Source organism: Zosterops lateralis (genome assembly GCF_965231275.1).
Source record: "Zosterops lateralis genome assembly, chromosome: W".
Lineage (NCBI taxonomy): Eukaryota > Metazoa > Chordata > Aves > Passeriformes > Zosteropidae > Zosterops > Zosterops lateralis.
In genome coordinates this window covers 31,039,376-31,065,582 of record NC_139801.1, presented here as the reverse complement: position 1 = coordinate 31,065,582, position 26,207 = coordinate 31,039,376, and the positions used below count along the sequence as shown (strand labels likewise).

General features: G+C 43.4%; 1 protein-coding gene across 3 annotated transcripts in view; it reads right to left on the bottom strand.

The window, feature by feature from the left end:
- The window catches only part of LOC310922060 (LON peptidase N-terminal domain and RING finger protein 3-like), a gene marked incomplete at its 5' end in the record, with an annotated part of 29,800 nt that extends 18,889 nt beyond the window's left edge, over positions 1-10,911 (bottom strand). For all 3 annotated transcript variants that reach the window (XR_014592290.1, XM_083882379.1, XM_083882380.1), the window contains 6 exons: positions 3,562-3,649; positions 4,315-4,555; positions 5,903-6,058; positions 8,251-8,373; positions 8,936-9,054; positions 10,293-10,911. Coding sequence is in view for 2 of the 3 variants with exons in the window: in XM_083882379.1 (XP_083738505.1) it covers positions 3,562-3,649; positions 4,315-4,555; positions 5,903-6,058; positions 8,251-8,373; positions 8,936-9,054; positions 10,293-10,911 (1,346 nt within the window). The remainder of the gene's footprint in view (positions 1-3,561; positions 3,650-4,314; positions 4,556-5,902; positions 6,059-8,250; positions 8,374-8,935; positions 9,055-10,292) is intronic.
- Positions 10,912-26,207: the final 15,296 nt, after the last annotated feature.

Here is a 26,207-nt window from a genome sequence, read left to right as displayed (position 1 = left end):
GCCATTCAGGCCTGGGTTCATCCGTATTGCATTCTGCATGTGAAGAGTCATACCAATTTGCCAGGGTTTATAGCGGAAGGTAACACAAGGGCTGACAAGTTGGCTAGCCCAGCGTGGGTAGCACCTCAGCCTGATACACTGCTGCAGGCCAAGGCATCGCATGGGTTTTTCCATCAGAGCACACAAACCTTGCAGAAGCAGTTTCAGTTGACGCCAACTGAAGCCCATGACATTGTCGAGTCGTGTGACGACTGTCACGCGCTTGCTGTGCCTTTGCCAGCAGGGGTGAACCCCAGAGACCTTAGGGCCTCGGAGCTTTGGCAGACTGATGTCACTCAAGTTGCCGAGTTTGGCCGGCTCAAGTATGTGCATCTCACTGTCGACACCTCCTCTGCGATGCAGGCTTCTGCTCACACTGGAGAAAAGACTCATGATGTCATTGCCCACTGGAGGCAGGCCTTTGCTGTTTTAGGCATACCTTCTGCTGTGAAGACTGACAATGGTCCTGCATACGCCTAGCAGAAGGTGTGGCAGTTCCTGCAGTTGTGGGGTGTGTCACACAAGTTCGGTATCCCTCATTCTCTGACTGGTCAAGCTATTGTAGAATGCACTCATGGTACTCTAAAGTGGGTTCTTCAAAAACAAAAATGGGGAATGGAGGGTGAGACCCCACACAGTCAGTTGGCAAAAGCTTTGTATACCATCAATCACCTTACGGTGCCGCAGAATTCTAATACTCCTGTCATTTTGAACTATCACCTTTTGTTACAGGCTTTGGACGAGACGCATCAGCCTCAAGTGATGGTTCGGGTGCGGAATTTAGTCACCAGTGGGAAGGTCCCTATGACCTTATCGCTTCGGGGCGTGGGTATGCTTGTGTATCCACAGATACTGGGGCACGCTGGGTACCTGTAAGGTGTGTTCATCCTGACCTGCGACTGCAAAGGAAAAATCCGGCAGATAGGCAAACTGGAGACCATGACCAAAATGAAAGTCATGAAGTGGATGAACCATCGAGTGATGGCTCAGATGCAGATGACACGAGTGATCACTCCGATGGTCCCTCCACAAGCAGACACTGAACACTGTTCATTTTTCCTTTTTCTTTTTTTAAACGGAACAAGGGTGAGATGTCGCCCTGATCTTTTTCAGCCTTCTGATGTTTGCATTTTTGTAGTGGAGTTTCTCACAGATTTTCATGTAAACAAAGTAATGTCATCGTAAACTGTTTCTTGTTAATCATTCCTCTCTTGAGGAGGGACAATTGATGGACTTCTAGTTGGACCAGTGTGGTTGGAGAGGTGTCAACCTCATCCTCCAATCCGTGGTCATTGTCCAAAATCTATATAAATTGAAGTAGAAAAATAAACTTTCCTTTTTTTGCCCTGACGACTTGACTGTGTGTGTGTTGTTCATTTTGTGTCCTATAGTGACAAGTATGTTGCTTTGACTAGTTTGTATTTTCTGCTTGCTGCTGGAGCAAAGGTAGATCAAAAACATTTTGGCCACTCCATCAGACAAACAGGTTAATAACAGCTCCTGCAGGAGTGAACAGGTCAGTAGGTTACTAGGTAATTAGTCCAAAGTATCTCAGGAACCAAATCCTCAAAACACTTCTGAAGAACATGGCAGGAAATAATTATAATTGGTCTGCATAAATAACAAGAAAGATCTTAAGAGAGCATTCCTGAGCACAAACCTTCCTTGTGCAGTGATGTTACAAAGCTAACATCCTTCTGAAGGCAAGGCCTGCAGTTGGGACTACAATTCCAAGCGCAGCACCTATACCATCCTCTATACTCTAAGGGAAACAGTAATCCCTGGGCTAATTCCTTTACAAATGTATTGTAGTCTGGCTGTTTCTGATTTAACATAGAGGATGAGAAAGTAGGATTAACTAATTTTATTGAAAACACCTGAAAAAGGCTTTGTGGACACCATGATAAACAAGCAGAATCACTAAACCATCTAAGACTAATTGTGTGGCTTTCTGTTAGAGGAAAGTTTTGCTCTTTGCACTACAGAGTGTTTTGACAGCTGCATTAACTTTTGGAACATATTTTTGCTGCAGACAGGCAGAGGGAGAGGGGGCAGATCTGATTTATTCTAAGCAGAAGCAAATCAGACAGTACAGCAGTTGGTCTGCAAAGCTTTCAGTTTGAAACAAATTGAAGCCTCCTCTTCTGCATACTGTAGAGAGCAGTTTCCCCAGGAAAAACGAGAACCCTGGAAAAATGCCTTGGGAAACCCCATTCTTAGTGCCATAAGCAGAAGGCTGATTGACATGCTCTCTTATGCTAATTGTTACCAGAAAGTTCTCAGTTCCCTGTGTTATCATAGGTTGATTTTTGGTGCAAGAATTGTAATATTTCTAATCATTGTCCCCTATTGGACCCCTCCCTCAGGCCCCACCTTAACTCCTCACACACACCAGAGTGTATAACTACCCCTCTCTGTCCCTGGACTCCGCCTTTGGCCTTGTGCCTTTTGCCCCTTGTACTGCTTTGTCCGGTTCGGTCCAATACTGTGGATGCCTTATTGTTATTTTTGTATTATTAAAAGTACTTTTCAGACAACTGGATCAAAGTTGTCTCTCTCCGTTCAAGTTGCCATTGGGCTGAGTCCTGAGGAAACTCAAAGGGCCAGACCCTGGGAAGTTTCAGCATACAAACAACAAAATCCAGATTTCTCAAAACACAGGCCTTCAGAAGTAAATCCCTAAGAGGCTATCTGCTATTTAAGAATTAAAAAATATTGTGCAAAACTAACCCCAACATGAATTATAGATAAATCTGGGTAATTAAAAAAACCAAACAACCTAAGCAACACTCACTGCAGCAAGTGAAACACCTTCCCAATATTTCTAAGTCACTAAAAACCCTCCACATAATGTATTTGCCAAAGTTAAAATGTCTTGTACAAAACAAGTAGTAAAATAGATGCAGTTGACAACTCCTACTTGTTTTACTAAGCCATTGCTGTTCCCAAGAATAACTGTTGTTTAACTGAAAGAAGAAATCTTCAAGCAAATGGAGTGACTGCCTCAGTAAAGTGAGGAACAAACCTCTTAAGCAAGAGAGTTAAAACATACTCTTGTTTACTCGCAAGATCCTCCTATTGCAATAGCAGCAACACAGTACTTCACATGCAAACTCAGAATATTCATTGGATGTGGTCTCTTTAGGTATTTTGTGTTTTTCGTGCCAAACAGCTCTACAAATTCCCAGATGACAAACTGCAGGTTTGTGCACTGTGCCACTGGCTGGGTGGGTATCAGTGGTGAGAGCAAATCCTTCAGACACCTTCACTAACATGCTTAACTCTCATGTGACTTTGTGTGCCCTTTCCAAAGCAATCACTAGCCCGAGAAGATCAGAGTCCCTATTCATCAATAGTGCCCAGAACGAAAGGTCTAGAAATGCATCACTGGAATAACAATCACAGTAAAAGCTAATTTCATGTTACAGGCAAAAATAAGTACCAAGTAAGCTAGAAAATCTCTAGGTCATAAAAGGAAGATACAACTGGAAAGCTATAGATATCTGTGAGAAAAGAACACACCTCATACACAGGGAGCAGTCCAAATCTGATGGATCCACAACTTCAAATGAAATATGTTGTCCAGTACTATTTTCCTTTCCAACTATGTCTATCAATAAGAAAAGAAAAATGTCATTGAACAGAACTATAGGAGCACAATGCTATCTTATGTATTTATGCCAACATCTGATATTTAAATGTGTGTTGTATATACTCGCAACTTACTGAACCATGAAACATCATTACAGTAATTTCTATGCAAAGCTTCAAATTCAGCCTTGGCACAAATCAGCATATTTCCCCTTAATTTTGGTCACATTATACCCACTTACAGAGGGTTCAATCTGGCCTTGCATTAGCAATCAATGTCAAAACACTTTTTCTTAGTGCTGAAAATCCAAAGTGAGACAAATTTTTCTCTCATACCATTGTAAATACATCCCACAGCATGAAAACAAGGTCAGATATCAAGAACAGAGTTTGCACTTTTAAAATTGTTATAGAAAGTGCTAAGACCATGTGCAACACTGATGTTCTTTAAAAGATTCAGAGCTCTTCTGGGTAAAGCACATGACCCAACCTTCTTTGCCCCTTTTTAGACTTTTTTTCTCTCTACACACAGGAAAGATTCCACAACATGCATGCCTTGATTAGGCAAAAGAGAAAATATAAAAGGCAAAGTGTAATTTGGTCCCTCTTTGTCTGAATCTTACAAAAGAAAAGTTTCCATGGGTTGCATGCCATGGGACCTGTCCTGTGTGTAATTAAACATACCTTTCTTCATCAGTTTGCAAGGCACCTCAGCATTTCGCATCTCTTCTGAGCAGCACTTCCTTTTCGGGAAGCTGCATTTCTCAGAGATGAGAAAGGTAGACTCTGGCATGAAGGTGAATGTGTTCTCCTCCTCTGAGCAGTCCTTTTTGCTCTCTGTAATTTGTATAGATTTCCTCAAACTACCAGTAGTTACATTTGGTTCCTCTTGAACGGAAAAACCCTTTTTCTGTTCCACATTGACCTGTGTGAAGAAAGGACTGACATTAGACCAATCTTCCAACAACTTGGTAAGGAAAAAATCTCAGCCTGTCAAAAATATTTAATATTATGGATCACCAGGAAGGACTTTGTAGGTCAAGAAGCGAGTCTGAGAATTGCTAATCCTAATTAAAAAAAAACCCCAAACCCCAAAAAGCAAGCAACCAACAAACTTGATTTCCCCTCCCCACCATTGAGTATTTCCAGCCCTTTTGTGTGGCTTTAAAGCTTGAAGGTTGTGAAACTGGATTCAGGCAGATATGTGGCTAGATCTCATGTTAAATGTATTGTTACCACTGAACCTATGGGAAAATGCATATTGTTTATATCATGGTGACAGTATCAACCAACAGAAAAACCAAAACAACATCAGTTCATTTTAAGGAAGCAGTAAAAACACACAAAATTTATAAGAGAGAAAATGCCCAGAGCTTCCTCTTGCAAGGCAGATTCCTTTCTCAGAGGATAAACCATTCAGGGTTTATCCCGTTATGGCCGCAGGACATCCTGTGAGCAGCCACTACACAGGACATCACCTGTCAGCTTTGTAACATCACCTCCCAGGATGGACCCAAAAACAGACACTGGATTGTGATGCATAACATGCAGGAAGATCAGTGAACTGTCCCTTGAATGGCTTTGTGAAAGTCATACAAAAGTGTTTCTTGTCAGAATATCCTAATAGCCTTTGTATGGGGCAATGTCACTGATTGTTTCTTATCAGTCTCAACAAGGTAGCTCAAAACCTACCACTTTTGTTTGTAAGGACTGGCCAAGTTTTCAATATATGCAAACTCCATCCCAAAGTTCAGGTTTCAGTGAAGCAGAAGTGATCCTTACAAACCTATGAACATAAACCTCTGCAGCCATCTCCAAAACTACAGCTGCAAAAACGAAGTTATGAAGTAGCTAATATATCTTATGTACCTCTACAATAACCTCTAAGTATTGTACAGACTGAGTATAGAATGACTGTTACTGGCATCATCAGTTATAGCTCAAGTTGAAGCTCTAGATTTTAGCATTTGAGAGTAAATCCAATCTAGAGGCCCTTTTCCACTACCAACTACTTGAAAGACCTAAAGAATTACAGTAGAACCAACTCAATTCTGACATAAAATTTATCAGAACAACAGAGGAGTTCTATTAAAGAAAAAAGGTCAAATAAGGAGACTTCAGTAAGTTAACAATATTTTGTATGTTCTGAAACGCAGTAACAATTTGAGAAAATGTACCCTCCTATCTCCCAGAGGCAAAAAGGAGAGAAGGCTTCCCAATGTGAACACAAAACACAACAAATTAAGAACCACACATCAGACTTGATCTTTACCTTGAGCAACCTTTGTAGGTTATGGCTGGTGCCTCCAGATCCCACTGAATTTAGGAGATTCCCCTTTAATCTAGAGTGACGTGACAACAGCTGCAGGATATCAGGTATGTGTTCCTGAGCATTTCCCGGAATGAGTGAAAACAAACTAAGTAGAAGCTGTGATATAAAACAGAACACTTCACTGCTTAGTTCCTTCCTTGCAACCTCTAAATGAAAAAGCAAGTAAGGGAATAGCTGAAAGAAGCATCCAGGATTTTGTTAAAACCATTTAAAGAGCCCTTTAAACTAGAGTAGGAACGAAAAGTGTAAGAGCTAATGCAATACAGGCCAAACAGATAGCAAGAAACATTTTCAGAGTTAAACAAGCCCACAGAGTTATTAACCATTCTCTGTGATGTGACACACACATGCCTTTGTTGTCTTTGTCCTGCAGTTCAGGGCTCACCAGAAATTATTAACATCTTTCTTAAATGTTTTGGGGTTGGGGGTTTTTTTGGTTGGTTAGTTGGTTTTTTGGGTTTTTTTGTTTGTTTTTTTTTTTTTTTTGCTGCACATCATCTTTCACTGGAGTTTACTAGTACACAAAGCACTCATCTCACAGGCTTAATCCAAGATCAGTTGGGTAAATGTGTCTGATATTGTAAGCTGTAGCTATTTTTAATTCACTTATGTGAGAATACAAAAAAAGGTAGGCAGTAGAAAAATGCTATTTTTTCATTTGCTATAAGAAAATAAGTGAATCTGTTTCAAGTAGCAGCTTGAAGTCCCTTGTATGGCATAGATTATCAGATGAATATTTAAGGAAAGAAACAGAGCTGAATAGAAGATTTACACTTCAAAAACTAATTTCAACATATTACTGAGGTCATCCTGCTGATGCCTGAGGAAGCCACATGACAGCTGAGATTTCTATTTAAAGCCAAAAAAGATTTCACAGGATCACACTATGTCCAAACTAACAAGCAGACAGTCAATACAAGCAGAACATCACAACTGCACCCAAAGAATTTGGTAAAACATACTATGCCATTGCTATGTGAACAGCCTTGGAAATGACTCAGTAAAATATTGCATCATGGATGAACTCTGTCTGATGAGTGCATGAGTAATTCTTTCAGTCATAAGAAGCCTAGTTTTTCTCAGAACCCCACTGCTCAGAAATTAAATGTCTTGGAAACGGCTATTTGCAGCCAGAATTTAGAAACATATCTGCTTGTTTCTGGTCTTTTTGTTCTAGTTCACAGAAAGTCTTCCAGCATGACTGTGAGCACAAATCATGACATAATGACAATTAAAGACTGCATGGAACCCACTGGGGAAAAAAGCAAACAAAATCCTCAAACATCAGTGACAAAAATTCCTCAGAGGCTGAAATCTCAAGCATATATAAAATGAGATAGAAATTTGATTTCACTACAACCACTCAGGTTATACTCTGTTACCTTCATGAATAGAATTTTACTGTAAGAATTCTACTGTGCTTTTAGAAAGCCTTATGTGCTACAGCACGTAAAAACCCTAATGTTCCCATCCCACCAGTGATTGAGAATGGCATAAATACACTGCCATAAAGGAAAATAAAACTATTATATTTTTATTGCCATAAGTAATCACTGCAACACTGAGCCTTCTAACTACGATAACAACAAAACCAAAATGATCCAATGTCAAAATACTGATTTACAGGATATCAGAGATTTGAGGGGTGGGTATAACAGCAGTATTCACAAAAGCCATATAAGAATTCACACACATTGTAGGTTGCAACTGAAAAAAGCCTCACTGCAGATCCATTTTTTTGCTTATTTAGCATTAATTATTAGCAACCCTAAAAAACTGTTTTAAAACTGCTTTTCCTTTGTTGACTGCTTCCTCTTGCACACCCTGACACTTGGGCAGCATGACTGGCAGTAGGAAGAAAACTGCCGCTCCCAAGTGGAGTTTGATGAGCGCTGCGTGTTGTGTTCTGCCAGTCGTTGGCCTAATACATCATTCAATAGCAACTCCCCCTCTTCTACACTCCATCATTGATAATAGCTTGCCAGGTTAGGAATCAGATTAGAAATTTGAGAATCACAATAGTCTGTGGGTGGCAAATATTAACAACTCAATTTTCCTTCAAATTTGTTGATGCTAACACTGTTTCCACTGAATGGCTGCAAAGTATATTTTCTTGCTACCTTCCTATCTTCAGATCAGCAATACATGACTCAAATGTGAACAACAATCTGGATTTGTTTCTCCATCCAGCTCTCTGCAATAAGGAGAGGAAAAGAAAAAAAATCTTATCCTCCTTTGAGAGACCACTGAAAATAATTGTGCAGTTCCTGATGATTTAGGGAACTCACCTTTTGTGCCTCAGACTTGGCCATCTTGTTCCCAGTATCTAAAGCAAGGCAGAGTAGAAACTCCCTTAAAGCTTCTTCTGTTTTCCCCAGATTAGCTAATGCTTGTCCTTTCCTTAGGTGACCCTTCAAGGAAACACATCCACAGCTGCAGCTTTTGTCAAGAGAATGTGCAATAAAACCACAGTGAAAGTACAAAAGATCTTTCTGAAGAAGGAAAAGTTAGACAGGAAAAAAATCACTATAACCATGTCTTACACCTAGACACCACCAGTGTGTCTGGGTTTCTAAACATAACAGTCCTGAAAACTACAAGCATAAACAGGATAGTCTTCCACTCATGCAAGTATGATTCTCACAGCACCTGAGTCCAACTGATATTGGAAACATCTACTTCCACTATATCCACCTTTTAAAATAGTCATTTTATCCTTAACATTCAATTTTTAGAGAGTTCACAAAAATTGATATTCATCCAAGTCAAACATAATAGCCTCAGCTCATTCTCCAGGACTAGCACTCTCTTCCTTCACCCCAAGAAGCTCAATAATATAATGGTTAAATGTCTGTAAATTGAAGGAGTCCAAGAAGTTAGTCTCCTTCAGATTCCACTGTCTGACCATTCTAACCATTTCTTATTAGGGCAGTATCAAGGTTTTAAAAAAGTACAACTGGAGTCAGAACTTACTTTCAACCAGTATGGCTGGAGCCTGCATGCTGTTTCTGCATCGTGCAATGCATCTTCACAAGCTTTCAAAGTAGAGTTAATCTGGGACCGATTGCTATAGAGTAAGTGGTCATTTGGAGCTGTAGGAAATAGAAAAAGTGGTTGATTAGGTAAATATAAATTAGTTACATAAGCTTTACGCCTTAATTTTTTTTTTTAAACACGTTGGTGCTTCCAAGTTGCACAAGCCCACAAAACATCCAGTTTTTAAATAACTATGTACTAAATTAAATCTGGAAACCTCTTTGGACAACTCCAGACAAAATACCAGCTATGTATTATATAACTGCAGAGAACATTGCATAAATAAATGCTGAGATGCTCACACAATAAATTACCAGCACTGAGTATCAGATGGTTGGTAAAGACACACAGGAGACATTTAAGACAGCAGGAGGAATGCTGTCACACTGTAGGGACGAGTTTCAAAATTGGTAGCATCAAAGTTTTTAAGTGATAAATAAGGGTCTTTTCATGCCAGAGCTCAAAACACAGGAAAAGAAGGAACAGCATGAAGAATCATGTAGCGCTACAATGATCACCGAGTTACGCACACTGTAGCATCAAGACAACGTGTGCTAGGAGAAGGCTGGGCACTTTTCTTAGGAACACTTTCATTTAAGTGAAACGCCTCCCTATAATACCTTGCCTTTAACTTCTACTTAGTGCTTGCAGCGTGAGTCACTTTTCCTCAAACTGCATAAAAAGGACCGCATCAAAAGTTCTCCCTGCACAGCCCCGCAGGCGCTTCCCGGCGATAGGGAGGGAGAGCGGGGCCGGGCCGGCCGGGGATCCAGGACGCGCCCACAGCCTGGACATGCATGCCTGCCGCTGCCTTCGCGCTCGGCTGCGAGCGGCTGCTTCGCGCACGGGGCTGGTCGACGGGGATCCTCCCCCCGCGTCCAGAGCCCTTCCCGGGGCGCAGCGGGATGCCCAGGGCGCGGCGCTCCGCTTCCCCCCCCCCCCCCCTCCCCGGCTCCGCCGCTTACACAACGGCGCCGGCCGGGGGGAGCCCAGCCGGACCGCAGGCTCGGGCTTACACAACCACTGCTCTCCTGACCCAGTTTCACCGGGAGCCGAAGAGCCGAGAACCCTCCCTGGGGCTCCCCTCCAGGCCTCTCCCGACACCCGCCCCAGGGAGCCGGCGGCGAGCGGGAGCGCGTCCCCGGCACACTCCCGGACACCAGGGTATCCCCGGCCGAGCCCACGGCTCGGCGGGACGAGAGGCGCCGGAGAGGCCGCCAGCGAGCCCCGGACAGTGGAATGTTCTCCCCCGGCTCGGAGCCAGGGACCAGCACCGGGGAGGGGGAGCCCTTACCTAGGTTGACTGCTTCGTTGTACTTCTGCAGGGCGGCTTGGAGTTTCTTCTCCTTGTAGAGGAGGTTCCCTTCATGCCGAAGCTGCGAAGCCTTCACTTGGCAGGGGAACCACTTGGTCAGCAGGTTGCTGAGGATGACATTGACCCGCAGTTGCCCGGCCGCCGCGCCGCCCGCCTCCTTGCACAGGACGCAGCGGGACTCGGGCGTCCGGTCCCTCTCCAGGCACTTTTTGCAGAACGTGTGTCCGCAAGGCAAGGAAACGGGCTCGAAGAGGAAGCCCTGGCATTTGCGGCACCTGAAGACGTCCCACTCGCGGGGTCCCGCGGGCTGCCCGGCGGTGGGCAGCCCCTCTTTGATCCGGACGCTCTGCGCCAGGCACTCCACCAGCTTCTCCAGCTGCTCAGCGCGCAGCTGCTGGTGGCGGGACGCCAGCTGGTACAGCGGCAGCGCCTCGTGCAGCCGCCCGCCGAAGGCCAGCGCGTCCGCCCGCCCGAGCAGCACCTGCCACTCGGGCCCCAGGCCGCCGCCCGGCGCCTCCAAGTTCTGCGCCTGCAGAGCCCCGGCCGCCAGCTGCAGCACCAGCTGGGACTCGGGGCGCGGCGGCAGGTGCGAGCCCATGGCAGCAGCTCTAGCGCGGCGGGCGGCGCGGAACACCGGGCGGCGCGACTCCACTAGCCCATAGTAGTGCCGCCGCTTATATAAAGGCGGGCACGTGACGGCGGCGGCGGCGCTCATTGGGCAGCATCCGCAGGTTGTTACAAAACCAGGCGGTTTTATAACGCTCAGGCCCGGCCCCCACTGGGAGGGTTTTTTCATCCTCTCGGACACCCTGTCCCGGCGGCGCTTCCCCTGGTGCAGGGTGGTTTGCGCCATGCGGAGAACTGAGGTGCTGGGCTGTGGTGCGCTGTCCACCGGGCACACCGTGCGCGGAGTTGGGTTTGACCCGCTGGTCTGCACGGGCACCTCGGTGAGACACGGAATTCGCTCCAGGGTTCGGTGTTTTGGTACCTCCGGTAATGTTAAAGAAACATCGGCTCGAAGTGATTTTGAAAAGCGAGAATGCCATTTCCTGCTAAATCTCGAATCGCGAAGCTTTGTAGCTAATCATTCTCTTTAAGGGAATCTACAGAGTAGCGAAGCTATTTTAACGTCATGTACTCCTGATTTTAGAACAACTAAGGAAAACATTAGAAGCAAAATGTTGTGTTTATTTAGTTTTGCAGTGTGGTATGTTGCACAGCTCTACCTGTCCGTGCCAGATTCTAGATGAAAAGCACATGGCTTCTGATGAATCTGTTTTATTTAAGAGCAGCTCTGTTGACCGTTTCAATTTGCATGTTCCTACCAATTCTTGTTAGATGAGGTAGTTGCACTAGTTGTGTAACTGTCTGTGCTAAATGTAGTCTAGAGAGAAAATCACCTGTGCTACTAGAGAAAATAAGCTGTTCTAAAAGAAGTTGTGTAATGCTTTTTGTTTGCAGCTTTATGCATATTTACAGTTACCAGAAATGTCCACATTATATATACATACACTTACATTCTAAAAATAGAGCACTTTTCACACTGTCTTAAAATCCACTGCAGAATTTGAATTTTCTGGTGATATTACTGATATAATCAGGCCTCTTCACAAAGCTCAAGAGAGGGGATGAAGGAATTAATTTCCATTTTCTTACTTGCAGAAGTGTCTGGACTCCCCAGTTTAGACTGTGTGAGCTAAGCAGGTATTAAGGGACAAGCCCTGGCTGTGGAGCTTGAATGGACAGGAGAAAAGATGAAAGAAAGGAGAGGCAACCTGAGTTTTGCAAGACCTTGTTTAGGGAGGATACTTGAGAAAATTCAGATGACCTTAGATTTAAAGAGAAAAATTAGTTTAAAGCTGCTTAAAATCTGGATTTTAACTTTTAACAATACACGCTAATTTTGTGATGTTTGTATCCACGTGCAGGCAACATTATGCTTATACAGAAAATTAGATATGTACCTGGAAACAGAAGCCAGCCATCAGACCCTTCAATTGTCTTGATTCACAAATCACAATTGTGATGTGAAGACATTTTGCATCTGCCAAAAATATGGCCCTTGTCTCTAGGGTTCTTGAATCTTTAAAAAAAGGAAAGAAAAAGTTTAACATCTAACTGTTGTTCTCAAGCAAGTCCTTTAATTAGAAAAATAATTGAATAAGCACTGGTTTCAGTACTTCTTTCTGCCATCACTTAAATCAGACAATAATCCAAAGTATGGCACAGCCTGCCAGCAAGTAATCCAAAGAAAGGTGGGACAACTGAAGCACTTAAAATTTCAGTTAAGCAATGCTTCAGAAGAGTTAGAAAGAATGAGCATTTGTGCTCAGGAGTGTAGAGATTTCCCTCCAGACTTCAACTTGCTAACATAGACATCTTGTTTTCCAAACTTCCATGCAAGAAAATCTCATGCTATAAAAGAACAAAACCCTTAAGAAAAAGAAGAAAAATGCTTTCTTGTAGCCCTGAGGTCAACAGTTGTCCCTATTGCAAAACTATAGTCTCGGCAACCCCTCAGTGTGTTATTTTATAACCATTGTCCTGAAAACCACTATGAGTCAAAGCCTATTCAAGCAAGGGAAAGTGACATAAACACTGGTTACCAGTAGCAATGCAGTGACAATCTCTATCAGAGATACGCCACCAGTATTTACATAGTTACATAGCAGAGACTTAAAGAGAAGTCATGGTATAAAGGGAGGGTTTCTAGCAGCACATGAATTCGAGATAGGGAAGGGGAATAGATTTATCATTGGAAATGCAATCAACATTTGTGCTCTGCAAGGAACTTCCACAGTTCCTATTCTCAATGTATGAAAGCATCTGCAGAACTGGCTGGCAGTCTGAGCATTCTGGACTGAAAGGAGTCTCAAAAAGGCACTGAGAAATGCACTTCTGGGAATTCTCTTCTACCAGAAGGACATGGCTGAAACATTTCAAGGGAAAAGAGCAGCTATGCTTATGAACTACTCCCCGTGGTGGGAGCTGTGTGCTTAGGAGGGTTCAGAACACAGATCTTTATCCCAAGCCTGCAAATAGTTAAGACCTTATGACAGATGGCCCATGGGCAACCACTCGGTGACTTTTTAGGGGAGAAACCAGCTGGCTCTGCCTCTCCTAGTTCCTGGTATGTGTGGTGTTTGGTAAATATTAGTACTTGGTGGGATGTGACAGGTACAGAGTGAGCCGTACAGTCACTAACAGCAAAATACTTTAAAGCCAAGATACTAATTTACTGTTCACTAGAAGTCAAACAACTACTAAATATTTGATTCTGACATCAGGCCTGGCTCTGCAAAGGCTTTTTTAGCAAAAACAGTCGTGTGAATTGATCATACATAATCTAGATATGATGGGGTGTTTTTATATAACACATCCTGAAAGCATCAAATTTTCATACATTCATACATATATTCATGGATTTGGAGCAGCAGTAGGTCATGAGGTGTACTTGATTAGAAGGCAAAAGAAAAAACGAAAAAGGAAAAACAGCACCCTCCTGCCTACCTGCATTGTTCATGAGATCAAGAATGGATTTATCCTTTACTTAAACAGAAAGTTAAAGTGAAGAGGTGACTCACTGCAAAAGCACATCTCCCTTGTATGATTTTTCTGCATAGGGAGGTTTAATTTCTTCCTTTTAATGAAAATGAGCACAATACTGATCTTCTTCCAGCAGTTAATGGCTGGCATAACAGGTAGCATGAGAGCATGACTACATTCTTCAGCCTTCTGAATCTATAAACTGCATCAGGCTTTGAGACCACAAAAGCTACCAATAAACCTATGTCTTTTCCCTTTCAAACACAACTAACCCAAGTGTGAAATTCCAAACCACCAGTCATGCTGACAGAGCTCCTTCTCTAGTGGAAGAAGAGATGTGAAGTCACATCACAAATACAGCCACAGATGGCTTTTTATTTCCATGTGCTCTGCACGTGTTGTAATAGTCCATAGTAAGAACAGATTTGGACCAATGGCCCAGGCAGTTGAGGCAATTTCAAAAAAGCACCAAGCAGGAGGCCTGACCATTATGTCAGGAAGCTGCACTAACTTATGCATAGGGAACAAGAGGAGACGTGTGTTCTTTTGTGTTATTTTGCCACTGGACCTCTGAATGACTTTTGGCAACTATCTTTACCTCCTTTTGCATTCTGCCTACAGTGACTACTCCATGTTCTGGGCTCCCTTACTATCATACACACATGATTTACACTGAGAAACTATGAAGTCCAAGTTTTACTTTAAATCTGTTTAAAATTAATTAATCTTGAAAGAAAAAGCATGATGTTCTGTGCTCTATAAAGGAAATTAAAGCAAAGGTGTAATGGAGAAGTTTGTTCATATGTCATGGTTAGAAAATCACTACAATTAAGACACAAATACATGATCCAGTTTAAATAAATGCAAGGCACCAGTAGAGAGAGCAATGCTATCACAGGGTGTTGTTTCTCAAGGAAAAATACCAACACAGTCTGCAAAAGGTTCTTGTTACCTACTGGTCCATGAACTGTATAATAATAATAATAAAAAAAAAAAACCCAGCGCCCTTCCCACATAAACCCCTGCCTGCCTAATTGATGACTGACTAGTGATCAGCTTGACAAGACCTCAGGACCAACAAAGCAAGCATCTCACTCAGGCTGTATCTCTCACTGTATGATACTGAAAGGGGGATTCACAATGTGCCCTTGAAGCGTAACCAAACCTAGAGTGACTTGGACAAAATAATTTCTGTTCAGCCATATCCAGATTCTTAGAAGGTTACTTTTGTTCTGCATTGGAATGAAAGGGCTACAGCCAGAAATTCAGTGAAATTCAAATTCCAGAATATTTTAGTTGTGAAGGAAGAAGATATTTCAGCATTGAACAAATATTTAACAAGTAATTCACTATGAATTCTAAAAAATCTAACAAAATTTTGAAGACTCTTATTTTAGCAAAACTGAGGAACTATCCACTATGCACTCCCACTAACCATTTTGGTGACAACTTCTGCTTTACTAATCTCTCAGGAGGAAAGGCCAAATTAATTCTTAAGTACAGAGGAATGAACACCCCAAGTTTTCAAGCACCCATCAGCATACATGGTAACCCTCCAATTACAGTAAACTGCTGCTTAATGTGTGGCAAGACAAACTCAAGACTAAGTGGTGCAGAGAACATGACAAATCTGGTCAAGAAGCCTTTCTATTCCTGGAGAACATGAGCAATTGTTGTTACAGAACCACCAAATGAATACATTCTGTCTAGAAGGTATTCATAGATTCCTCTGCTCTGACCAGTAAGCATCATGCTTTTTCTTTCAAGATTAATTAATTTTAAACAGATTTAAAGTAAAACTTGGACTTTGACCTTAGTTCATGGGAAAAACTGCCAACACTTATGGATGAAATGAGAACAACAAAAATTTAAATTAGATAGTAGTTTAGTTTGTCACAGGGTGAAAATTTGTAGTTTTTCCCATAGACTAAGGTCAAAGGCAATGCTTTCCTGGGGTCCCAGCAGGGGTCTCAGACCCCCCAGGGCAGTTTGGGGGGTTTTCCCCGTGCTCCGGACTCCAACAAGAAAGGAATTGAGACTTGAGGCAAGAAACTTGACAGCAGCCGCAAGAGCAAATGGCACTGGACACTACATGTGAGGGGCAAAAGATTTAGGGTTAAACATACAAAGCATTTTCAACTGTGGTTGAAAATGGTACAGAACACACAGAACAGACGATTTGGGATACAAGCATCATAGTCACCCTAGGACATTCCATCCCTTATCACCATATCGTCAACCTACCAAAACTAATTGAATTCTAACTCTACAAACACACACATTATACATGCATATATCATATAAAAACAATATACAGCTATATACAGACAATGGCAGTGACATTCAACAAAAGGTGATATTTACACATGGTTCTCATCCAACAATCAGATCTCCCTGAGGTACACATCGTGTTGTTCCATCTTTTCTGCATTACCCATCATGTACAACCTGGTCCCTGAGCAAAGACAATCCCATGGATGGGTTTGTCTGTACTTGAGGCAGAATTGATCCAAACTGTCTCCCCTAACAAACCTCTTACATGTACTACAGGGACTTTATCTCCACCTACCGTATGCAGGAGGTCAGACTGGGCAGGGCCTGCTCTGTTGGTGGAACCTCAGGTGTTAACTAACCAGGTGGCCTTTGCCAGATGCTGCTCCCAGTTCTTGAAAGATCCCTCACCCAATGCTTTCAAGGTGGTTTTTAACAGTCCATTGAATCTTTCTACTTTCCCAGCAGCTGGTGCATGGTAGGGGATATGGTACACTCATTCAATACCATGTTCCCTAGCCCAGGCGTTGATAAGGCTATTCTTGAAATGAGTCCCATTGTCTGACTCAATCCTCTCAGGGGTACCATGCCTCCAAAGAACTTGCTATTCAAGGCCTAGAATGGTGTTACAGGCCGTAGCATGAGGCACAGGGTAGGTCTTCAGCCACCCCGTCGTGGTGGCTTCTACTATTGTGAGCACATAGTGCTTACCTTGACATGTCTGGAGTAGTGTGATATAATCAATCTGCCAGGCCTCCCCATACTTATATTTGGACCACTGTTTACTATACTATAGGGGCTTCACCCGCTTGGCCTGCTTGATTGCAGCAAATGTGTCACAGTCATGGATAATCTGAGAAAAACTGTCTATGGTTAGATCCACCCCTCGGTTTTGTGCTTACTTATAGGTGGCATCTCTGCCTTGATGACCTGAGGCAATGTCCTAGGGTGAATATGATGCTTGTATCCCCAATCGTCTGTTCTGTGTGTTCTGTACCTTTAAGACTGGTTCTGGAAGTGAGCAGAGAAAGAAGAAGCGCGCAGTTTGTTTTGAAAAACTATTCAATCCTCTGCACTTTTTCTTCATCCTTGGACGGTGAGTTCATTGAACGCACGGACAGCGGTCAGATTTTTTTTTCCTTTAAGTTAGTCTAGCTAGCTGGGGCAAAGAAGCTTCCTAGACTGTTTTTTTTTTCCTTTTTCTTGGAACTGTTTAAATCTGCTCTGGACTGAAAAACCCAGAGGAGCACCAGGAGCTGCACCTGTGGCCCACCGGGGCCTGGACCTCGGCATTTTCCAGCACCAAAGGGACTGGGACTGATAAGAGACTGAGAGAGCTGAGCTAACTCCTGGCAAGGACTTCTCTCAGTTTTGCCATCTCTCTTCAGAGCAGTGAGAGGTTTTATTGTTTCATATTATTCATTCCTTATGCTTGTGGACAGTTTGTTTGTTAAATAAATAGTTTTTTCCACTTTTCTCTGAGGAAATTCTTTTCCCGGACCGGCTGGGGGGAGGGGCCATTTGGGTTTGCCCTCCTGAGGAACCCCATTCGGAGGTTTCCTCCCAAATTTACCCTAAACCAGGACAGACATCATGAGCCCATTGAGCTACGAACAGGTCTCCCTTGTGTTGCCAATCTAAATCTATCTTTGATACCTCTATCTTTGCAGCCTGATCTACCTGCTCATTGTTTCAGTGCTCCTCAGTAGCTCTACTCTTGGGGACATGGGCATCTACATGGCGGACTTTTACAGGTAGCTTCTCTACCCGAGTGGCAATGTCTTTCCATTCATCTGCAGCCCAAATTGGTTTTCCTTCTACGCTGCCAATTAGCCTTTTTGCACTTCTTCAACCATCCCCACAGATCATTGGCTACCATCCATGAATCAGTGTAGAGGTAGAGCTTTGCCACTTCTCTCTTTCAGCAATGTCCAGGGCCAATTGAACAGCTTTGTGTTCAGCAAGTTGGCTTGACCCACCTTCTCTTTCTGTAGCTTGTGCGACCTGTCGTGTGGGGCTCCACACAGCTGCTTTCCACGTCCGGTTCATCCCTACAATGCGACAGGAACCATCAGTGAAAAGAGCATAGTGTGTTTCTTCTGCTGGCAGTTGGTTGTATGGTGGAGCTTCTTCAGCCCTTGTCACTTGTTCCTGCTCCTCTTCATCTGTGAGACTAAAGTTTTCACCTTCAGGCCAATTTCTAATTATCTGCAAAATCCCAGGGGGATTCAGTTTTCCAATATGAGCGTGCTGTGTGATGAGAGCAATCCACTTACTCCATGTTACACTGGTGGCGTGGTGGGTAGAGGGAACCTCTGCTTTAAACATCCACCCCAGCACCGGTAGTCAGGGTGCCAGGAGGAGTTGTGTTTCAGTGCCTATTACGTCTGAGGCAGCTTGGACTCCTTCATAGGCTGCTGAAATTTCCTTCCTTGTTGGAGTGTAGTTGGCTTCAGACCCTCTGTAGCTTTGACTCCAGAATCCCAGTGGCCGACCTCGAGTCTCCCCAGGCACCTTCTGCCACAGGCTCCAGGACAGACCATGGCTCCCGGCTGCAGAGTAGAGCACATTCTTCACATCTGGTCCTGTCCTTGCTGGGCCAAGGGCTACTGCGTGAGCAATCTCCTGCTTGATCTGGGCAAAGGCTTGTTGCTGTTCAGGGCCCCGGTGGAAAGTGTTCTTCTTGCAGGTAACCAGGTAGAGAGGGCTCACGATCTGGCTGTACTCAGGAATGTGCATTCTCCAAAAGCCTATGGTGCCTAGGAAAGCTTGTGTTTCCTTCTTGTTGGTTGGTGGAGACATTACTGTGATCTTGTTGATGACATCAGTGGGAATCTGACGCCATTTAATTTCCCACTTAATTCCCAGGAACTGGATCTCTTGAGCAGGTCCCTTAACTTTGCTCTTCTTGATAGCAAAACCAGCTTTCAGCAGAATCTAGATGATCTTCTCTTTCTTTCTCAAACACTTCAGCTGCAGTATTCCCCCACACAATGATGTCATCGATGTACTGCAGATGTTCCGGAGCCTCACCCTTTTCCAGTGCAGTCTGAATCAGTCCATGGCAGATGGTAGGACTGTGTTTCCACCCCTGGGGCAGTCGGTTCCAGGTGTACTGCACACCCCTCCACGTAAAGGCAAACTGAGGCCTGCATTCTGCTTCCAAAGGAATGGAGAAAAATGCATTGGCAATGTCAATAGTGGCATACCACCTCGCTGCCTTGGACTCCAGCTCGTACTGCAGTTCCAGCATGTCCGGCACAGCAGCGCTCAGCAGTGGAGTCACTTCATTCAATGCACGGTACTTCATAGTCAATCTCCATTCTTCTTCAGATTTATGCACAGGCCAGATGGGGCTTTTGAAGGGTGAGTGGGTTTTGCTGACCACCCCTTGGCTCTCCAGCTCACAGATCATCTTGTGGATGGGGATCACAGCATCTTGAGTTGTTCTGTACTGTCAGCGATGCACTGTTGAAGTGGCAATTGGCACTTGTTGCTCTTCCCCCTTCAGAAGTCCTACAGCAGATGGGTTCCCTGACAGTCCAGGCAAGGTGTTCAATTGCTTAACACTTTCTGTCTTTACAGCCACTATCCCAAATGCCCATCTGAGTCCCTTTGGGTCTTTGAAATACCCATTTCGGAGGTAGTCTATGCCCAGAATGCATGGGGCCTCTGGGCCAGTCACAATAGTGTGCTTCTTCCACTCATTTTCAGTCAGACTAACATCAGCTTTTACCAAAGTAAAATCCTGTGATCCCCCTGTCACACCAGAAATAGAAACAGATTCTTCCCCCACACGTTTTGATGGGAGTACTGTGCACTGCGCACTAGTGTCAACTAAGGCCTCATATTTTTGTGGTTCTAATGTGCCAGGCCAACGAATCCACACAGTCCAAAAAACATGGTTTTCCCTAGCCTCTACCCGGCAAGAGGCTGGGCCCCACTAAGCCTGGTTATCTGTCTTTCCATGGGTAACTGGAGCTACTTCTTTCTTAGTGGAACTTCCTCTCTGAGTCTTGCCATCCAACAATTCATGCAGCCATTGTGCCAGATCATCAGTAGATTTTTTATCTTATCTTTTTATGTCCTCTTTACAATTATGCAGGAGGGACCACAGCTTACCTCGTGGGATGCCCCCTCCCTCTCTATCTGGGGAACGTCTGCGTTTGGTGCCAGAACCTCTGACCTGTACCGCCGAGATTTGGAGAAAGCCCTCCTTCATCTCTTTAATCTCGTCTCTGAGTGTATGGTGATTCTCCTCTATTTTGTCTTCTAATTTCTGCAGACGGGTTTCCACAGCTGCGATTCTGGCATGTGTTGGGCCATGCGCAGCATCTGTATATGTTCAAAGTTTCTTTGCCATATCCAGCACGCTCTCCCCCATGTTATCCCGCTTCATTATTGCTAAAGCAGAAGAGTATTCTTGTGGCCCAAGTTGTACAGGTTTTTGCTACATCACGGGTGTACATGGTACCAAGTCTGGGTTCCTAGTGTTTAGGTCATCTGAGAAGACAATCTCTGCCACTGCCATTTCTCTCAAGTGTTGAATCCCTTGTTCTATGACCTTCCACTGGGTTTGCTGCATGTAGAGATTGTCTGCACACAGATATCTTAGTGCCACACTTCCCAGGACCCGTTCCCAGAGACTACAAGGGGTAGCCTTCGTCATTCTTTGGTCGATAACTGGATCATGTGACAGGGATCCCAAATGCCTTGCTTCAGTGCCGTCCAGAATTGTAGCCTCGCCTGCAGCATCTCAAAAACAGACCAACTAACTATAGATTCATCCGGTCGCCAAGTGTAATTCTTTTTTAGGCCTCAAAGGTCCTTCAGGGAAAAGGACTCAATAGTGGCTCCTGATCTTGTGCCAGCTGGTTGGGCTCCTGATTTTGTGTTAGTTTGGTCAGCTTCTGATTGGGTGTCAGTTGGTTGGGCTTTTGATTGGGTGTCGTTGGGAGGCATTGAGGGTCCTTCACTTGCATCATCATTTACTGGTTGATCTGTTTTTTGTGCATGTTTCTTTGCTGGGACAACTGCCAGTGTCTTAGACTCACTGTCTGGTTTAGCTGCTGACTTAGGCTCACTGTTCTGGTTCAGCTGCTGTCTGAGTGACTGGGATAGCTGCTGATTTATGTCCCTGCCCCCCTGCCTTTATCTGCTGCCCTACAGTATTTAGCAGCGTGCAATAAGCATATGCTAGGGCCCAGCTTATCGCAATAACTTTTTTGTCCTTGGAATCTTTCTGGCACTTTTCTTTCAAGTATTTCCCCACCACAGCCGGGTTCTGAATGTGTTCACATGGAAAGTCCCAGGCTATAGGGTCAGAAAATTCCTTCAGGGTTTGGCCCATATCCTCCCATTCTCCACATCACTCAGGGTTTTCCACAGCTGGGCCTACTTCAGGGCCAGGGGTCTCATCAGCCCTTCTGGAAATCTCAGACCTCACTCCAGACAAGCTGCAAAACATATAGAGGAAGCTCACCAGATGAAATACCAGGAAGGTGGTATTTTTAACATTCAGGGGACACTGAACATTTTTCAAAAGTGATGTAACTGATTTAAAAGATAAGAGGGACAGGAAAGACTGAAAAGCTTCATCCCCTAGTCTTCCTCTAACAAAGTGGGTGCAATTATTCATAAATCCCCAAAACACGTAGCTGGAACTAGGACGCAGGGTAGGACAAAAAAACTAAACATACCCAGCACAAACTCCAGTACCTGTATAAAATTTTTATAAATCATGATTACTGAGCTCAACAAAATGGCAATCCTAATTTGTGAACTTCTAGTGTAAAAGCTATGTGTTAGGGACAACACAAGCTAATTTTGGATAAGAAAACAAGCCTAGGGACTAAAAAGGTATTAAAACTTTTAAAAAACTTAGGGAACAGAAATACAGCAAGGGCTCTATTCCAAGTGACGTTAGGAATTCAAGGAGCAACATGGCTACTGACTACTTTATCCCCACACAAAGTATAACTAAAATGCAATCAATAATCAATACAAGTTTTTTCTACTTTCTCGAGCCTCACAGTTGGGCACCAATTAAAAATGTATTGTCCTGGTTTAGGGTAAATTTGGGAGGAAACCTCCGAATGGGGTTCCTCAGGAGGGCAAACCCAAATGGCCCCTCCCCACCCAGCCGGTCCGAGAAAAAAACTTCCTCAGAGAAAAGTGGAAAAAACTATTTATTTAACAAACAAACTGCCCACAGGCATAAGGAATGAATAATATGAAACAATAAAACCTTTCACTGCTCCAAAGAGAGATGGCAAAACTGAGAGAAGTCCTTGCCGTGAGTAGCTCAGCTCTCTCAGTCTCTTATCAGTCCCAGTCCCTTCAGCTCTGGAAAATGCCGATGTCCAGGCCCTGGTGGGCCACAGGTGCAGCTCCTGGTGCTCCTCTGGGTTTTTCAGTCCAGAGCAGATTTAAACAGTCCCAAGACAAAGGAAAAAAAAACAGTCCAGGAAGCTTCTTTGCCCCAGCTAGCTAGACTAACTAAAAGGAAAAAAAAACTCTCTGGACGCTATCTGTGCATCTGATGAACACACAGTCCAAGGACAAAGAAGAGATGCAGAGGAGTGAATAGTTTTTCAAAACAAACTGTGCGCTGCTTCTCTCCCTGCTCACTCTCAGAACCAGTATTAAAGGTACAGAACACACAGCACACACAGAACAGATGACTGGGGATACAGGCATCATAGTCACCCTAGGGCAAAGCCTGACCTGAAACAGAGACTGGACAGAGCTAGAGAAGAAAGTAGGTATTTATTGAAAGGCCTCCAGGATCCACCTAAGGCAGGACAGGAGCCTGACCAAGGCTGCACCCAGGGTGGAGTAAGAATAGTCACAAAATGGCTGCCCGGTTACGAGATCTTACATTTTTATAAGTTTGGGTTCATTTGCATTTTGGGGTTTAATTGTCCAATTACAGCTTCAGGTTGTGAGGTCTCATCCTTTATGTTTTCTCTCTTCAGTCCACTGTTGTATATGCTGTTGGGCTGAAAGTTGTCCTTGGTTCTCAGCAGGAAAAGGATTTGTTTTGTCTACCTACTCTGAAGAGAGCTTATTGGCACTTAATATGAGGTTTAGATCTACATCCCTAGGCAGCAAAGAATCTGCAAATATGAAAGCTAATTCTTAAGGCATCAACACGAGTGCCCAGTGCAGTCTGGCTGGCCCCACACAGTCTGCCCAGCACTGCCTAATTTACTCCTTTGACTGCAATGAAGACAGCAGTTCTTTTGGCAGAGACCCTTGTCATCCTTCTGCCCACTGTAGCACAGGTACCAATTATATGAGAGGAATCCAAGACCTGATTTGCATTTTCCACACACATCAAGAATGCATAAAAAGGCACCACGTCCTTTTCCCTTTTGACATATATACAAGACTCAAAATGCTGCAATTCCCACTGCTTTAAAAAAAAAAACCAACTTCAGTCAGAAGTCACACTGTGATTAAAATACCAAATGGAGGCCAAAGAGAGTAACTTCTCCCTGTGCTATACACATTTTAAAACTGTTCACAACAGAATTATTTTCTGGACTTACCATCTTACGTAAGCCCCGTTAGTTAGCAGGACATTCTGAATGTGTTCAAATAAAGGAAAACTGAAGATCTGAAGACTATATTTACTTGCATATGGTACCTTGAACCAAAACACAAGTTTATCCCAAAGAGCTACTAACTGTGGGAAAACCACTCATCGGATATAGAAATCCTGTTTGCAGTCACACTCTTGGCATTCAGATCCAAGCAGCAGCAACAGCAAAGAGCTGATTCTAAGAGAAGTACACTGTTTGTTATCAGATATCTGCACTCCTGCATGTGCTGGACAAACACATCTCCACTGCAGAACAACAAAGTGTCTTCCACAGACTCACAATGACAAAAAACCCCACCAAACCCTAAAATCAAGCCAAAACAGTCAGAAGCAATGGATCCAAGACCAACACTTGACATTACATGCCAGGAAATAGTGGGAATAGAGTATAAACTAGATTTAATTCTCACAAGTGAAACTTATCCTGTTCTAAAGGGTTAACCTGAAGTCCGTGGCATCATTTAAGTTCCATGGAAGTCCTCAAATACAGTGTATGGGATGCTCTGAGCTGGACTGCCTAGAGGGGCAAATTTGATCTCCTGTGAAGTGACACCCTCAACAGTTTGCAATGTAGCACAGAATTTATGCCTTCCTCAACAGATGCTTTCTTGCAAAACAATTTAACAGTAAAATCATTCCACCTCTTTCAACCCACAGGGCTTTGGTGCTTCTTCCAGACTACTACTAATGAGAGAACTGAAGCCAAAATCTGTACAGAGTTCAAATGTTACAATGCCTGCTGTGCATTAAATTCCTGTAGGCACCACCATGTTATTTATAGAACAAATAGCATTCCTTTTCAAAAGTTAAAATTATGGAAGAGTTAATGCCATCTTCTGGCAAGCCTTTAGGTACAGTGTCATAAATACTGCCACTGACTAATCCTGTAACAAGCAAAGAAGGATATTTTTACTTTCTAGCAGCCAGAACAGTTCTGAAGAAAAGGAATAAAACTACCTCTGCCACAGAAAAGAATGTTACCATTCTCTCGCAGAAGGTTTAAAAGTGTATCATAGATTATATAAATTACCCTAGTAATTTTCCTGCCCTCAAGAGTCACCATCAGGTCTGAAGGTTACAGTTCATAATAAACCCATAACTTTTAATCAAATCAGATATTATGTAATAGTGCTTTCCAGTAATTAAAATTCTTCTAATAAATTGCAGTTCAGCAGAACATGTGTAGGAACAAGGTATGAATTGATTTTGATTGGTATTTCATTAAATATTTTATGTGGCTACACTGAACATGAAAGATTCCAAAGCAAACCAACCAATGGCAACACACCATTTACAAAAGTTTTAGTATTATAAGTAATAATTCAACTTTCTAAAAAACTAGAAGTGGTTTCCTTACTATTTACTATGGCAATCAGACTTACTTCAAAACGATGAGCTGTCCCATTTGAAAGCTTCATCATCATCAGAATGCATCTCTGGAGTGTATGGGCCAGTGAACTGAAATTATTTACATCATTAGTATTACGGCAGTAGAGATCAGCAGTGTGATGAGTACAGCATTGCACATAAACAATTTTAGATGTTCATGTAGGCTTTAGACAGAACATGAGTAATTTCAGTCACAGAATTTGGCTGGAAACTCCTGAACACAACAGTTCTGTCCAATTTACCTCAGTATTGATACTTAACATTTCATTAATAGTTTAGTAAGCGCAAGTTTAGGAGCACTTTCATTTTTACATAATTGGTTTACTGGAACTACGATAGGGATGAGAGCTGACCAAGTACTGCTAATAATGATGCAGTTTTCTTATGCAGTTTCATTTCTGTCCCTTCATACATTTAACTGCCACCTCATTTGGGGAATCAATGTCTTGGTTTAAGAAGACAGGCGTCTGCCTGGGAAAGCTGGAGCTTTCCTTGGAAGGAGAATGTAAACTCCTCCCTCCAAATTATTATAATTTTGAAATTTAAGGGGTTTCAGGTGAAGATATGGGAATAGGAATAACAGTTCTTTACTAGGAATATCAAAAAATAAAAATGTAGTAGTACAAAAACCAAACAGAACAAAAAAGAGAAAACACTGACAGAGTCAGAATATGACCTGACACCCTGTTGGTCAGGGTGTTGGTAGCAATCCAATTAAGTCCTCCTGGAGTGACAGATGTGGTTCTATTGGAGCAGAGATGATCCTGTAGAAGAGTGTAGTTTCCTTCTGAAGGTCCAGTGGTGATGAGATGGGTTCAGTCTTCCTCTGGGAAATCCAGTGGAAACAGGCTGTCCTGGTGTTCTGAATCTCATGTTTTATCCAGGTAGGAATGCTTGACTCCTCCCGCTGGGTGGAGCACCTCACAATGGGATGATGTAATTTTATCAGTCATGCAGTGAACCTTAATGGCCCATTAACAGCAGATATCTCCCTGGAGGAAGGATGGGTCCTGGAAGAGATAAAGAACACTGCCTCACCAGGTTTTAACAGCAGGCCCATTAACAGATGACACCTGCCCCCT